Source organism: Cinclus cinclus, chromosome 15 (genome assembly GCF_963662255.1).
Source record: "Cinclus cinclus chromosome 15, bCinCin1.1, whole genome shotgun sequence".
In the NCBI taxonomy this organism is placed as follows: Eukaryota; Metazoa; Chordata; class Aves; order Passeriformes; family Cinclidae; genus Cinclus; species Cinclus cinclus.
In genome coordinates this window covers 2,284,013-2,301,077 of record NC_085060.1, presented here as the reverse complement: position 1 = coordinate 2,301,077, position 17,065 = coordinate 2,284,013, and the positions used below count along the sequence as shown (strand labels likewise).

Below are 17,065 nucleotides of genomic sequence, written 5' to 3'. Positions count from 1 at the left end.
GCTGATGCTCTGTGGAGTTTCACTGGCATTTTCCAAGTGTTTGTACAGTTTCTACAGCTGAATATCCTGTATGTTCTGCTTTGTTGTTTTTTATTATGGTTTATACTGCACTGCAGGCAAGGACTGCATTAAAACCATTTTTGGCTAATTCATTAGACTTGTGAATGCTTATTTCCTATGCTCAGGCTAAACATTCCCCCTCTGGAAGTGTTAAACCACTTTAATTAATTGGAATTACTGCTTGGAACAGGGGAGGTTCTTTATCTGTGATAAAAAGATTGATTGGTGGGGGCAGCCCAGACCTCAGCACTCCACTCACCTGATGAGAGGTAAGGACCCTACTTGAGACAACATTTCCTAATCTTGCATTTGTAGAATATGGATATATTTTTAAATAATTATGGTTTATATTGTATTTATGGATTTCCCCAAAGTTACACTAAGGGGAGGTACTGGCCAGCTGGGTATGGTACTTGACGCCAGGGGATTTAAAGAAAGAAAGGATTTGGCTGCAGATTGATGCCCTGAGGCTTTGGAAAGGCTGCTGAGCCCTGAGGGCCACGCTTGTCTTCTGGCTCTGGTGCTCTGTGAACAGGATTAGAAATCGAGTTCCAGCTTTTTGCTGCAATTTTCCTGTCATTTAAAGGGTTGGTGAGACTGATCCAGCCACAAGTTTTGTCTCTTAGAATTCCCAAATTCTGTATGTGTAGAATTTCCACAGGCAGTGCTGCTCCCACCCCCAAATCCCACCCAGTTTGCACCTGTGCTGCAACAGGAATCTTCTTGATTCAGGACCAGGGGTGTTTCACTATCTGAGAATAATGTTTGCAGAGCAAAATTCCAAGAGTTGTATCTTTGGTTCTTGGTCATCAGCCAAAGGCAAAAAATCCACGTGGCTTCTCAGGAGGACATTGAAGTCCAAGTGCACCCCGAGAGTTGGAAGCACTGGGAGTGGCTGTAGCTGGAGTGATGCCAAATGACCCTAGAAATGAAGGACACTCCCTTGGGGTTTAGTTGGGTTTATTTTGCTCTTGCAGGTGGCCACAGGCAGGCTGGAGAAGAATAAATAGGTTAAAGCAGAGTGTGGCAATTATAGAACCCCAACATGGAGATGCTTGTCGGTGGAACCAGAGTGCTTTGTCACTGTACCTGATCCCTGTTCAGGCCAGCACTACCCTAAGTTAGTTGGCCAAAAAGGTTTTTAAACATGCCCTTGGCCAACTCAACAGTAATAAAATATAAAAAAAAACCTCTTGTAATGCCTTAGAGTCATATCCAGTTGCTCCAGGACTGTCAGTCTGTCCCAAAGTACTTCTGTCCAAAGTGTGTTGGTGCAACAGGATGCACTTCTGTAGTTAAAATGGTGATTTCTGGGAATTCCTGGATGATGGATTTGGCACCTTGGAAGAGACAGCAAAGGCAGTAATGACTACAGTGCTTCAGCCCATGTCAAATTGTGATCAGCAGCATTCCAAAAGGAAGTCAGGCTCTGTGCTTCTGTCTCCTCTTCCTCTTCCTGCCTTAGCTAACCATCTGTGAGGAAAACTGCCTGACTTCAGGGGATTACTTTTCTGGGGTCTTCTTCTGGGGAATTGCCTTTCTCCTACACCCATACTCCCAGCTGTGGTTCAGGCTGCTCTGCAGTTCAGCTGAGTTTTTTGATAGCGATTTCTGCCACGGCCAATTTCTAATATAACACACAAGATCCTCTTTCCTCCCAGAGAAGCAAATGTTCCTCATTTAGATCCCCTTTTACCTTGAACCTGCAGCCAGGCAAGTTCTGTTGCTCCATTCAGCTCCCACTCCTGGTGCTGTTCTGGTGCTGGACCAACCCCCCCATTCCATGGTCCAGAACAGCAGCTGGCCTGGCACTGCTCTGTGAGCCACGGACCTGGCAGTGCTGCAAACTCCTGCTTTTAGGAACACCCTCCCATTTGCAGTTTCGCCATTCATTCCTCTCCTCACTGCCCACACCAAACATGGTGCTGTTCTCTCAGTGTTACAATTCAGCAAAAAAAAGCCCCAAACCTGCTCTGAGCAAAGCCATGCTGCCATGGCAGAGGCACAGCTCTGCCCTGCCCACCCATGTGTGACTGATGTCACTGTCCCCAGCAGACAGAGCTGTGCTCACTCCTGTGCCCCTCCCACTCACCGTGAGGTGTGGAGAAGAGGCTGAGCAGGATGATGACGCTGGGCTGGACCCCGTGTTCCACGAGCACTTTGACGGCCTCAATGACTGTGTTCCCAGTACCTGAGAGGGCACAGAGGGGGACAGGGTTTAGGGATTGTGCCCTGGTTGATGAGCTTGTCCTAAGCTGAGAGTGCCTGTGGTACAGCTGGTGTGACTGAATGGTGATTCTGTCCTTTCCCACTGGAAAGGAATGACCTCTGTATGGACTCCTTGTACAAAATGTTGGTCTCCTAATGGCAAGAACTTGGAGTGAACAAGCAACCTCATCCTAACAAAGTCATTATAATATTAATCTCGAAATATCTCAGAATAAGAAAAACACTGCTTGAGTCTTTTCCCGCAGCAAAATTAATATAATTAAATTTATATCCCATCTTAATCTCAGCCTTTCTTCCAAAAGCAGCCCCACCAAAACGATTTGCTCTGCATCCACACTGGTGCAGCTGAGTAATGTGTGTCCTGGCACAGCCTCATCAATTCCCTCCTCTGCCACCTAAACCAAGCAGAAACCCCAATCAAAGCCCCTGCATGTGGAAGTTTTCATTCAGCGTTCAGAGGAGTCTGGCTGTCCGTGCTGGTGGCAGCCACTCACTCAGGATCGGGTACATGAGCAGCACTTTCCTCCTGTAGATGTCTGGGGGGAACTTGGCGTAGTACACCTTGGCTCTCTGGGTCTCCTCGTCGCTCTGGATCAGGATTTTCCCGATGCGGATGGATCTGCAGCAGTCCCGCAGGCCCTGCTCCATGGCCTCCCCTGCAAGGAGCAGCACAGACACAGCAGCACGTGGTGACACTGAGAAAGGGCTGGGGGCAAGGGCCCGCAGGGAAAGGGACAGTCCCAAATAGTCCTAAATAGACGGTTCCAATGGACAGTCCCTAAGTGGACAATCCCAAAAGGACAGTCCGAAAGGGACAGACTCCAAATGGACAGTCCGAAAGGGACAGTCCCAAAAGGGACAGTCCCTAAATGGAAAATCCCAAATGGACAGTTCCCACATGGACAGTCCCACCCCTGTGCTGGTGAACAGTTCTAAGCATCAAAACCTTGAAGCTCTTCCCCTTTTTCCTCTGTTTCCAGCACACCGAGTCTCCTCAGTGCTGCTGAGCCCCTGGGTTTGGTGTTCCCGGCTGTGCTGAGCTCCCACAGGAGAGAGCTGGGAAGGTCAGAGTGGGCAGGTGGGGTTTGGGGACATCCTGGTGACAGAGTGTGGGGCACAGTGTGGGGCTGCTGGGTTTGACAGCACTGATCCAAGGGTTTGCCTAGCACTGGGCAAGAACAGGGACTCTGCCCACACGGAGTGTGGCTGGGCTGGAGCCCTGGTTCTGGGCACAAGTGGGAAACAGGGGAGGGCACTTGGCCCCTCACAGGGAACAGCTGCCAGGGAAGAGGCCACAGGAGATCTGTTCAGCCATTTGTCTCCTTAAAGGTTAATGGGAGAAATTCCTGTACATTCTGTCATCAAGGATATCTAAGAAAGGATTTGGGTAAACCTGTTGTTGCACATCTTTGAAAGGAAGTTGCTTACAGGTTTCCAAAGCATTTAGTGTGTGTTCCTCAGCAGCCAGCACCACCTACCACTTCTCATGATGCTGACCCCACAGTTTCCCTTTTCAAATCGGACTCCTTCATACTTGTGTCCTGTGAGGAAAGAAACCAGGGCTCAGTGGCAGTGGCTGCTCCCTTCTGCCCTCTCTGAACTGAGAGGAGATGGTCCTGGATTTGTCACTGGGAACAGATGTGACACCAGTGCTCAAGAGGTGAAGCAGCTGCTGTTTGAGGTTAACACAGGTAAGGGATGGTGCCTCCTGGGTGGGTGTCTAAACTCTGCCTGGTTCCACAGTTGAGAGTTTGCAGTCCATCATTTCTCAAAGTGTAAGTAAAGCCACACCATGCTTTACTGCAAAGTGGGAGTGTCACCCTGCAGGAATGCAAGTGCAGTTCTCAGGGACGGCAGGACTCAGCTGCTGCACGTCTCACGGGTGCACTGTGGGTCACACCACAGAGCTGAGCAGTTCCCCCCAACCTGCTGATGCCCTCAGGAGCTGCCTCTGAGTACTGCACATGTGAGTATCTATAACCTTACAGATCTTTACAGCTGACAGGAGCAACCACAACTCCTGCAATGCTTTTCTCTAGTGCCAGCATAGCTACTTTTCATTTCCTGTTCATCCTCACTCCCTGCTGGCCCCAGCTGCAGGGCCAGATTTAGGCTGGCAAGGCAAAGCTGTTTGTTGCCAAGTCCTTTTTCCTTACTGGGCACGTGAAATGTCATCAATTTTAATTCAAGGCTGTGGTACAGGCAGGTGAATTGGTCCTGCACATACACTGGTACATTTCCATTATGGTTCTGCAAGATTAATTTAATCCTAAGTGAAATGACAATGTTGACTGTTTTGCTTAATTGTGTTAGGTGCTTTGTAGCTTTTTTAACCAGCAGGGACAGTCACTCTGTGCTCTGCCCTGCTCAGAGCTCCCCAGGGAAGTGCTTGTGGCACCAAGCCTGTCAGAGTTCAGACCATCTGGATGTTGCAGGATTCAGTTTTAGGCAGTTCTCTGAGGAGCAGAGAGTTGGACTCAATGAGCCTCTGAGTCTCTTCCACCTCAGGATAACCTGTAACTCTTGTAAGAATTCTCTGTATTTTGGTATCAGTTCCACTTCCAGTCCTATCAGGCCAGGGGTGATTTCCCACATACCTGTTGGAGTGGTCACGGTACATTCTGTGTAGGGCAGTTGATTCAGTCCCTCTTCAACCACGAGTCTGATCTGTGGAACCAAAGAGATGGGTTAGCTTAAAGGGTTTGTTATCTCTGGAGATAAGGCACTACATGGCAGTAGTAGTTACAAGGACTGGGTGAGCCCAAAGGATTTGAGCCCACTTTAACAGCAGTTAGGGACTGAATTTAGAGACCTTTTTGAGGCTGACATCTTTAGCCACAAATCAAAGGCATTGCAGAATAAAACTGGGAGAAGAGAGGGGCTCATAAGCAACCATAAAACTGACTTTATTTAGATCTGGCAGGCAGAGGCTTCACAGAGAAATTATTCTCAACAGATGAGTGAGGCCTTTTTTATGTTTTTGAACTTAATTCAATGGGGAAAAAAAAAAGCCAACCTATTTGCCAGGTTTGGAATAAAAGCTTTTTTCATCTTGCTGTAGTGCTGACATTGCTCCACATAATCTGCCAAAAGTTTAGAGTAATCCAGTGCAGGTCTTATGGTCAAATAATCTCTGTGATCTCCCCACACTTATCAGTGTTTTACACAGAGGCTGGAAGGATTCTTTGTAAACTTGTCAGTGTTGATAAAACATTTTTTTTTGCACTGTGCTTTCTGCCACCTCCACACTCTGGGATTAATTTCCTCCTCTTTTCTCTCGTGCCCAAAGAACAAGCTGCTCCTCTCCCAGAGAGGTGGCTGCCACTGCTTAGAAGATAAAACTGGTTTTATTACAGTCCCACATGGAACAGGAAGTAGAGCTTTGGTCCCAAGGTACAAGAGTGTGAGAAGAAAATCCTCTAACCCATTATGTGTGGCCTTTCTTGGAAGCTCAAGAGGAGGCAGAACATCCTCGGTATCTGTATAGCTTTTTGCAGCTCAGCATTTCAAACCACTTTTGAAAAGAAAAAAGAAGGCACCTGAAAGAGGCAGGTGGGCAGAAAGGTGAAGTAACCTCGTCAGTGTTACACAGGAAGCAGCTGCTAGGGCTGAGAAATGAATTCATGGCTCCACTCAGGCCTTCAATCACCCCCAAAAATGTGCTTTCTGCTCCAAAGCACCAGCACCTGTGACAACAGCTCAGTGCCTCCACTGTGTGGGTGCAGGGATCAGGGGAGTCTCCAGTGCAGAGAGGAGCCCTGTGCCCTTCCCACCACCTGTCCTGAGTTCCAGCTGTCCCCATTTCCACCACCACCAGCCATAAGGACTGACAGTCTCCCATGCCAGGGGCTGCTTCTCCTCCTTCACAAACACCAAGGGTTTGTCTTGGTCCTTCCTCCTCAAGACTTTACTCTCATTTCCTTCAGCTTCAGGATCACAGCCCTGGCAGTGGCTTTCAGACACTTCCTGCCAGCCTCCACCACCCATTAACTCCTCTTTTCTCAGAAGTATCTTCAAACATTTCCTTTGTGCCATCCCCTTATGTGTGAAACAAACTGCCAGAAGAAAAACCTGCACCACCAGAAATCCATCACCTTCAGAATCCCTCCTTAAGAACTCTCCCTCTGGAGACAGAGCCCCTAACAGCTGCCAAGGTAGGAGCAAACTTAACTTCAATTTCATTTTCTCACTGCAACAAGGTGTATTTTCTTCCTGTATAATCCCACACTTTTCTTCATGTATTGCTTCTTGCCATTAAACACTCTTTGTTCTCTGGGTGGAAAACATGGCAAGTTATAACTGTTTGCACCTTACCAAGTTTAGTAGAGACCAAATCCCACATGAAATTATAACTGTTGTCACACCTAGGAAAAACATTCAGAAAATGAGAGTCCTACATATTCTTTTGTGCAAAATTCCACCTACAAAATGGAAAACAGAGCAGCAGGTTCTGTGGCAAGGAGCTGCAGGACCAGCACACAGAGGCTCTCTGGCTGTGCTGGCCAGCCCATAGAGGACACTGGTACAAGGACCTGAATTCACTGCCTGGATCTGCAGTTTCCAGCAATGAGAGGAGGGGGAAAAAAAAAAAAATCACTGTTTGCCTCAGAACAGAGCAGGACACCCAAGAAAGGTGAGAAGGTACATGGAGAAAGGTTCTTCACAGTAAAGTACTGGAATGCAGGAAACATCCTCAAGAAGGGGAAAGTAGCAGGGGGGAAATGGAAAGTCATGAAGATAAAAAGCACTGCAGTCACAATCTTAGGTTGTGGCCATATCTAAACCTGAGCAAACCTGGATTAAGATTGGGCTCATCACAGGAAACCTGCCTGCTGTGGCTGTAACCGTGAGTGGTCTCTGGAATATGCTGGAAGGGGAAAAACACTTCTCTCTGTTAATGAGAGTGGATTTGCAAAAAGCAAACACCCTTGTGTGTGGTAGCAAGTGCTGGGGTTTTCTTTAAACTGTAATTTAAATGAGATAAAGGCTGCACTCCCAGCAGTCTTTGTTCTGACTTACTAGAACATGTGAAAACTTCAAATTGCTTTGTCTCTGCCAGTAACCACCATATGTCTAAAGACAAATTCTCCATGTGGGTGCACCCAGAGCTACTAATCTAATACACAGCAAGTGCCAGGAGGCACCTCTGCATGCAAGCAACTGGTAATATCTAGGCTGTAAGAAATTGTACTGCTCTGTTCACAAGATCAAAAGTGCTGCTTCAAAATAAAACTCAATTATCTGCAACCTCTGTGTATCTGTTTTTGAACAGAATTCTCTTATTGTTGAGGTCTCTGTCCTCAAGTAGCTGGGTCTGGTAACAACATGGTTTCTGGAACCTGTTGAGATGAAATAGTGAACAGAAGCCCTATGAAATAGTGATCAGAAGCCCCTATACAGAAAGTTGTTGTCACACAGCAATTTCCTTTGGGTAGAAAAGCTGCTGTCAACACCACCATTTTTATGTTCTGAAAGACCCATTTTATGGAAGAGCTGCAAAGTGCAATGTCAAGAAGAAATTCTTCACCTACCAGACGATCAGCAGAAAATACGAAGTCTCCTCTACTGGATTTCCTGAAAAAGGTAATAATTTACATTTTAAGTTGGGGAATTACTTTAAAAACATTGCTTAAATACAATATTAAATACTATATTCCAAGGCAGTTCAGAGAAAAGTCTCCTATGATATACTAAATTTATCCCAGAGGTTCTGCATCATGGGTTTCCTGCTTGGTGGCAGAGGTGCAGTGACCCAACTCTGGGGTTTGGCAACACTGCTGTGCTGTACCACTAGCAATTAAACATAAGAGGATGATGTTCTGTAGGGTTCCCACAGTGCTGCTGTTCCAGCTCAGCTCCAAAACACCTCCTGAGCTCAGATATTCCTGCTTTCCCTGCAGCTCTTTGCAAGTGAGCTTTGCTTGCCAGTCCTCCAGTCAGTCAGAAACTGTGGGACAATGACCATGCAGATCCTTAACCCAGGGCTGACAACACACCTGATAAGCAACAGATACATCCTATCTTATCTAGAACTCACTGAGTATGATTAGATCAGTGAATGGGAGGTTAAACTGAGCAAGGATTAAATAGCATTCCCATGAAAACACCTCTCTGCCTCTTATTAGTTTGGGTACAACCTTTTGCTCAGGTGCCTCGGTGGCTTTTGGCCCCTTCAGAAGGCAAAATGAAAGGTTAAAAGCCTGAATTTTAGAAGCGGCTTTAACACCTTGCTTCCCATGCCAAGAACAACTCCCACTACACCAGAATAGGACACATTTCCAGTGAAGGAGCCAACACTCACAGGACAATGGCCTTGAAAACCCTCAGACACAGTACCAACACGGTAAGAGGCACTTTTAAATGAAATATTCTATTAATCCCTCTCATGTTTTCAAACCCTGATACTCTGCATGTCTCCTTAAACATCATTTTGTATTTAATCCCCAAGATCCTGAGACACCTCATGCTTACATGAATCAAAGTCAGAAGGTTTGCCTGCTCATTGCCTGGGAACCAGTCACTTGTTCCCCACTTTAAAAAAGAGGCTTCAGAAGATCATTAATTTAGTCTAGTTTCTTTCCTTGTGCTAGTAACACACTGTTAAAATACTGTTTGCTTTTAATTTTTTCCTTCTTTCTGGTAATGACAGGATATTCCTAACTTGCTGCTATTTTGACATTATATGACCTCATTTATTATGGTTTTTTGAAAGTTTCATACTTCTGTCTGTGGTGTAGATAAGTGCTTTAAAAAGAGGGAAGTAGCTAAGTGGCATATCTAGGTTCTTCCAGACCAACATTTCAGAAAATTCAGCTAAATTTCACAAGTAGGTGTAAGACAGGCCCAGCAATGTCCCGACCTCAGTTTTGACTGCAAAGTGATAAAGTGTTTTGAGTGAACACTCTGAGTTATTAATGCAAATTATGAGGCTTTAAACCAACTCCTCTGTGCTTGCAGAGGCACATATGCTCCTCTGCACAGTTCACTGAACACCCTTCATTGGTCATACCTGGTTTTTGAGAAGGAAAGGGCAACAGAAAACCACAGTGCATACAAATAACAGTAATACAGAAAATGTCAGACCTCCTGTAACAGGGGCAGCTGGAAAGCTGTGACATCTCAAGTCCTACACCCAGTCAGAATTGCCAGGGACAGAAAAAAAAACGTTTATGTGAAAACACTGTAACTGTTCTCCTTAAATAACAGATAGAAATACATAAAGTAATGAGTCAAGTCAGACTAGAAATTGTTTCAGCTGCTTCATCAAGTAACAAGACATCTACAAACATGAGGCATTAAAACCTAACTTGTAGCAGGAACGTTGTGTTACATTATATAAATGAATTTCATTTTGTTTCTGAAGGCCGGGAGCGTGGCTGAGGTCACAGTGTCTGTTTTAGGAGGTGAGAAGAAATGGGTTTTTTGGGACTGTATTGTAATAAAGTAGCTGTAGGGTTTCCTCCTGCTTTAGCATTTGGTACTAGTGACAAAACTGTCAGGTCTGCAGGTATGAGGGCTTCAGTAATTCCTGTATCTCTCTCTCATTACCTCACAGAGCTTGTTGAAAGACACCCAGGGTGAGGGCCAGGCTGGAAAAAAACCACTTCCCTACACATGATTTGTAAAAGGTTTTTAAGAAAACTGAAGGCTGAATGAGCTGTTGGCATTCAGGGAGTTGATGTAGCTGGGAACTTCTTCCTGCAGTACTTCAGTACTTAATGAACTGCAGTCCTTAATTTTTAACATGCCAAGTCTGGGATGCAGAGGGATCCCACCCTCCCTGCCTGCAGCAGTTGTCCTCATCCAGCACAGGTGAGTTACACACTCCTGAATCCCCCTGCCCTGTGCAGCAGCCAGGACTGCACATCCAACCACTCTGCCATCTGCATTTCTACGTTATCACTCTGCTCCTTAGGGAATAAGAAGCTTTAACAAAATACCACAGAATGATCTCACTCAACAGACACAAGAACCTTAAAGTATCTGGATTTAAATCATATCTCTTGTTAAATCATGAGTTTAAAATGTCACTGCCAACCTGAGCTAATGAACTTGGTTCTATATAAAAATATCACTGCACTACTCATTTCAGCTTTCAGATCCCTGGTTCTTATCTGTGAGGCTAGAAATTACCTTGAGATCATTCCCTCCTTGTAAAGAGACAGTTCTAGAATGTTCAGTACTTCAGTGCATCAGATCACATCCCATTAGAGCACTTGAGGTTCATATCCCAGTATAAAAGGTACCTGCCCCCATTAAGCCTTTGCTGAGCAGAAAAGTGACAAGCCTGAGGGAAAACAAGGAAACCCAGGCACAGTTAAGTTGAGGTGATCTATCCATCTCCCCAACTCTGGCACACAGACCAAATTCTTCTTCATTTTAAGGAAGCAAAAGTACCATTTTGGTCTTACCAGGATAACCCTGACCCAGCCAGGCACCTCTGAATCCCATGGGACACTATGACCAGCCACATGAAGGTGGGTTTTTCTTTACAATAATGCCAATTGAAAGGCCACAATGTCTTTCTCGGAATCCTCTCAGGAGCAAGAAAGAGCTTTCCACTTCTCTGAGCAGCTCATGCTATGGACAAAACAGACTCCCCAAAGTCTTCTGCAGCTGCCCTGACCATTCTTAGTTCCATCCAAGTTCACTGGGATTATGTGAATATTTACTCCTTCCTCACTTACGGTAATAGTCTCAAATTGACTGGGGTTTTCTTCCCTACTTTTGTTCCATTTCTCACTCCCCAGAAGTTTGCCTTTTAATGTCTGCCATTTTCAGGTATTGTTGTATTTGGAACATCCATCCTCTGCAGCATTAAGAATCTAAATATTCTTCTTGAGTTAAGGTGTTACCTGCTCTTTTTTAATCCAGAAAGTCTAAGTGACAGGGCTATAATTGCCTATAGATGACAGCTTCTCCCTCTTCCCAAGCACTTTATGTGAATATACCCCTCTATCAGCTTAAATTGGATTTTTTGACCAGTAGCTACTCTGAGCCACATTGCTACCAGTTCACAGACAGGGTTCTAAGGAGGAGGAGTTTCTTTTAGCACCTGGTTTGAATGCTACAGTAGCTGCAGAGTTGTCTTAGGGCAGATTGCAACTGCCCAGGGAAAGGTTAATGAACAGTGCCTAAAAAATCCTCTTCTCCCTTCAGCATCTCTCTGAATGACAGGCATTAAAATAGGCCAGTCTGAGGTCTTGTAGCGAGATGCAGCTGAATTCCTGGGACAAAACACAAAAAAATAATGTTTGCCTACTGTTCTTACCTAGAAAGCCAACCTTTCTGAGTAGGCTGTAGCCCAATTTTCCTCACTGGTAGGGAAGGGAGCTTGAAAGTGACAGTTCCCTCCCCACTTCCAGGGCAACATCATACTCAGAATAAAGGACAGTCTGCGATTGCTGCAGCTGCTCTGAGTAAGTCACTGTTTACAAGTCCTATTCTAGACTTCCTCCTACCAAAGTCTTGTGCAATGAAGCTGATGTAATTCTAAAAAGTGTCCTTCAAGTTAAAATCACAGCTGCTGCTTTCTGGGAAAGCTCACTGTAACCAGAAACATGTTAAATGTATTTGAAAGAGGTCAAAACCTGTGTAAAACAAAATAATAATAATAAAATCCCTGAGTAAAGAAATTACATTGCTAGTATTTGTCTAGACATCAAAACTATATGGTTCTCACTAACCTCAAAACCTTTCACGGGCAATCACCAAGCATGGTTTGGATTCTCTCCCTGCTTAGCCCACTCCCAGCTTCCTTTTCTGCTCCCCAGAGAAGCTGCCAGATGGGTGTTCCCACCTGCAGAGATCTTCTGTGTGGTCTGGCCACAAGTGCCTTCCTCACATCAGGATTGCACTGCCTCTGCTGCTCCTGCTGCCAGGTTTTGTTTTTCCCATAATGCTTTGAAAAAAAAAGGAAAATCCTCCACAAAGTAGTTTCAGGTAAGGAGACTCAGATAAGTTAATAAAATTAATGGAGGTATTGTCTTTGAGAAACAGTGAGCAGTCTTGCATAAAAAATGAATTACTGCTAGCTATAAAGAGCCAGAAAATAGCAAAACATGGACTATGCAGATGGACAGATGCGAAACACAGCAAGGAACAGTGTCTCTGCAATGACTTATTGCAGATGTCAGAAAGCCATTGTGTCACAGGAAAATAGGGTTTTATTCAGGACCTGATCACTATTGATAGGCTTGGCTTCACACCTCTTTGCTGGTGGTTCTCGCAAACCAGTAGTTTTTAATAACTAGATGGATGCTGCTGAAGCTTGTCTTATGTTGCATACTATATTTAATACTTTCCACTACCACCATCCCAGTGTTGAACAAGCTCAGCTACAAGCGTGAGCAGCGGGAGGGACGTGTTCAACACCTGAGCTGCCTTGTGGAACATGGAGCTCACAGCTGTCTCCGGTCAGAGCCTGGGCAGAGCTCCCGGCCCATCCTGCCTGCGGGATACGATCTCCAGAGAGGTAACGAGCCTCAGCTGCTGCCGGGACTATAAAGTACAGCCTTCATTCTCAAGGGCTTCACCCACGTTGTGCAGCGCGCTCCTTGCGCTGATGATGTGGCACGCAAGCTCGGAGCCGCCCGCAGGGCGGAGGTGAGCAAAAACCCCGTCAGGGACCGTCCAAGTCCGTGAGAGGTTTAAAGACTCGCCGAGCCTCTGTGTCGGTCCCCGGGAGCGCTGCCCTCGGGCCCGCGTCACCAGACACGGCCGTACCGCCGGCCCGGCCGTTCAACCCGGCACACGCGGCACGGCAGCGCGTCCCTACAGCCCCGGCCTCGGCCTCGCTCCCCGGGCCCGGCGGGGACAGCCCGGCCGCGCCGGGGCCCGGCCGGCAGCGCCCGCCACGCATCCCTCCGGCACCAGGGGCCGGCTGAGAGCGGCTCGGCGGGGCTGCGGCTCCCTGGAAGAGGGAGGGATAGAGGGAGCGACGGCCGACGATCACCCTCCGTCTCCTCCCCAGCCCACGCTACCGCCCGGCCCGGCGCGCTCACTTGTCCCTGATGATGGTCTGCAGCTCCCGCAGCTGGTCGTTCATGGGCAGCAGCTTCAGCTGCGGCCCGATGGCCGGCGCGCAGCCCTCCCCGGCGGGGACCGGCGCCGCCGCCACCACCCCATTGCTGCTGCTGGTGCTGCTGCTGTCCGGGCTGGGGCAGCCGCTATCTTCGCTGGGCTCGGCGAAGCGGATCAGCCGGGATCCGCCGCTCGCCGTGGTCGTGGCGGATGCGGGAGGCTCATCCTGCGGCCGCGGGCCGAGGCGCTGGTTCTGGCAGGGCATCGCCTCCATGCGCCGGGGCCGCGCCCCCGTGCGCGCCGCCGGGGCGGGGGAAGCGCGCCCGCCGCCCGCGCTCCATTGGCGGCCGGCACCGCCGCTCAGCCCCGCGGCGGGAGCGCAGCTCGGGGGCGGGACCGGCACCGGCGGACGCGTCCTGCCCGCACGGAGAGCTCCGGGACAGCCCCTGGGAACGGCATAAAAAGAGTCCTTTGGTTCTCTCGGTTTTTAAATGGAGGCATATAGGGGCTAGAAAATAAGCTAGGTTTTTAGACGTGTTTTTTGTTTTCTTTTCAGTAAATGTGTAGAAATCATTGCCAGCATCTTAACATCAATGCCAAACTTTCCAAGGGACACCCACGCGAACACGAGAGCAGGGAAGGGATAGAACCTCTCTGCCAGAAAAGAACCTAGTCTGAAATTCCTGAAGGCTATTTGCTTCTTGCTTTGTGCATTTTGGACATCTAACAGGAGGTGGACTCCCAAAGGGCCCAGGAAACACCTCCCAGGAAAATGCAGCCCCTCCGCTGCCTGAGACCACAAAGCACCGAGAGTCACTAAAGCCCACGAGACTGACAGGAGATGAAAAAGTAACTGGATTTCATGACTTACTGTCCAATACTTAATGAAATACTTGAAGACTGTTGCAGCAATATACAAGCAATACAACAAAGAATAGGCTAAGAACAGTAGAAAGAATTTGTAGTTAGAAAATCCAATGCAGTTATTCACCCTGGAGGACAAAAGCAAAGTTGAAATCAGGATTTGTGCAGCACACAGCGGTTGTAACACAACGAGCACGACCAGTTCTGGGGGGTTGAAAGCCCTGGGTCACACAGCCGGGTTTGCCAAGAAGCAGCTCCCCTTAGTGGCCGAAAGGGAACAGAACTGATGGCTCTGCTTCCCACTCCAAGCCTTCCTGCGGGCCAAGGAGAAGCACAGCTCAGATTTTTGGGATTGTTTCAAGGTCGGTACCGCAGGTAAATGGGTCACAGAGGCAGCAGCTCGTTCCTCCTGTCTGGGTCTTGTCTGCCAAGGCAATCGGAGCTGGCACTTCCCTGCCGGTTGATTCCTTTGCAAACCTCAGGAGCCACCTCACCCCTGCCTGTTTCTTTACGCACAGCCCAATTAACCCCGCACTTGGTTACAATTCTCTGTGCACGGGACAACTCTAGAAAGGAACAAGAGGATGTACAAAAAACCCTGGTGGATGTTTGTGTTAGAACTCAGGTTTGGGAAATCCTCTATAATTTTGATCACCAGGAAGGTTCAGGTAGGGAAATGTTTGTGTTGTTTCTGAATTCTTAAATCCTTATATAAAAAAGGGGCAAAAAAAAGGAGAAAAAAAGAGGAGTTTCAGAAATGTTGTGGCAGCAATTCTGAAAAGTGCTAAACTCAGTTGATCCATGCAGCTTTCTGCACAAACTAAAATGAGAGAGGCATATAGACATGTAGCAGATCTATATATATATACAAAGGCCTTTCTTTTCAGAAAAGCCTTAAAAAGAGAAACTGAATGAGAAAATAAAGCTAAGGACTCACCTTTTCTCCTCTTTCCTTCCCAGGTCCTGGTGTGCACTTCTAAAGCAACAGTGTGCTGTGGGAAATAACACTGACCCTGCAAACAGTGAGTCCTCCTTATTGAGGCTGAAGCTATTCCTGAAGCAGAAACAGAACTGGAATCATGGACTGCACACACACTGAATTTCTCCTTTCCTCTCTGGCACACCTGACAAGCCTGAAAGCTTTGTCAGAAAGCCATCCCAACCCACCCAAACCAGCAGTCCAGGCTGAGCCCCTGACTGCAGACATTCCCCCAGTGTCCCTGGCTGGTTGCATCCCCTCCTGCAGCTCTGTCTCTGAGCAGCTGCAGGAGCAGAGCTGATGTTCACTCCACACCTTCTCTTTGCCCCATGTTCCAGACACACCCAGAGATGCCCAAGGCTCTCACAGGGACCTCACAGGAAAAGACAAATTTCCAGGGTGCCTGACAGAGCTGTGGAAGGACCAAAGGTGAGGAGGGTCCCAGAGCAGTTTCCAAGCTTCTCCAGAAATTCCTTGACAGGCTCCTTGCTCCACCAAACACCCCAAAGACACTCAACCCTGCCTCACAAGGCTAAAATCCTCCTTATTGATGTCAGGCAGTTCCAGCAGGGTCACAGCCTCTGGCCCCATTAACTGTGCTGCTAACGGGCTCTGAGCCCCCAAATCTGTCCCTGTCTATTCCTTTGTTTCTCCCCCCACCTTCCTCCCAACATTCCAACTTTATATTGTAAATCTTCCTTTAAATTGTGCATTTCTCTTACTGATTTCCATGGCCAAACACCTCGTTGTTGGTGCCTTCTGAACAGGAGGAAAGAAAAGCTCCCATTTGTGCCTGGCCAAGGCGAGCGCTCTGTGGACAGAAGGCTCTGTGTGCCCTCGTTCCCTTGGCAGGGAGAACAACCTCAGCCACTTCAGGGGAGGTGACTGGATTAGCAGGGGAGAAAGGAAAAAAAAAATAGAAGAAGAAAAGCAACCAGGAACAACCAAGAAGTCTCAAGCATGGCCTGGTGCATTTGCAGTGAGCCAGAGCACAGGCTGGAACAAAACCTGGAGAAGGCAAAGGGATCAGGACATGACAGAGCCACAAACTGCTGTGGATTCACTGTAGGTTTATCTTCTCACAGGCAGTAAATCCATGACCTGGCCAAGGCTGGATGCCTCTGCTCTGCTCTGGGCTGATGTGCCACATTCAGTTGTTCCTTGAACACTTCAAGGGATGGTAACTCCACTGCTGTCCTGGGTTACCCCTTCCAATGCCTGACCACATTTTCAGTGAAAACAACTGGACATGTCATTTTTGTAACACAATCAAACACATTTTAAAATACAGCTCTTTTATGCTACTGATTTAATTGACAGTGAGATATAATTCACACTGCATTTCCAAGTGTGTGCAGCTGTTCAGTTCTTCAGTGCAGGGTCTGAGGATTAATAGTTCATATTTTTCTAGAAATAAATGCAACAAGAGCACTTATTATCTCCAAGAGCACTGTTCTTTTCAGCACACATTCTACTTGCCAAAATTACTTTACACCTCTGAACAAGGGCTTCTATGTGCCCCAATCTTGTCCTGTTTTTCTATTTTTATTTTCTTTGCATTACTTTATCTTCTTTAATTTTCCCTCTTACTTCCTATACTTCTTTGAAGCATTCCCCTCCTTGTTTTCATACCCTTCCAACACCATTGATTCTAAATAATGTTTGAATATTGACACTCTTCCCTCTAGCCTGACTCCTGAATTGATTTTGATTACCACAGCCCTGGGGGACTTTCTTTTAGGCTGATGCCTGCCACAGCTGGAACAGTCAATGTTACCATACAGAATAGATTCCAGTCTCCCTTTGGCATATTGATTGACTGGAATTCAGTGTTGATTCTTTCCATTTTATGGGAACGTTATTAATTATAAATGTTACTTCTATAAATAGTCTTTATGAAATTGTACTCTG

At 47.1% G+C, this 17,065-nt stretch overlaps 1 protein-coding gene across 1 annotated transcript; it reads right to left on the bottom strand.

Moving 5' to 3' along the window:
- Window positions 1-1,011: 1,011 nt before the first annotated feature.
- UPRT (uracil phosphoribosyltransferase homolog) lies at window positions 1,012-14,031 on the bottom strand. Its single transcript, XM_062502849.1, has 7 exons — window positions 13,293-14,031; window positions 7,821-7,863; window positions 4,887-4,956; window positions 3,768-3,830; window positions 2,784-2,945; window positions 2,153-2,251; window positions 1,012-1,400 (listed from the first exon to the last, which is right to left on the bottom strand). Exons 1-7 carry the CDS (start codon window positions 13,583-13,585, stop codon window positions 1,294-1,296), a joined length of 837 nt encoding a protein of 278 aa, XP_062358833.1. The 5' UTR covers window positions 13,586-14,031; the 3' UTR covers window positions 1,012-1,293.
- Window positions 14,032-17,065: the final 3,034 nt, after the last annotated feature.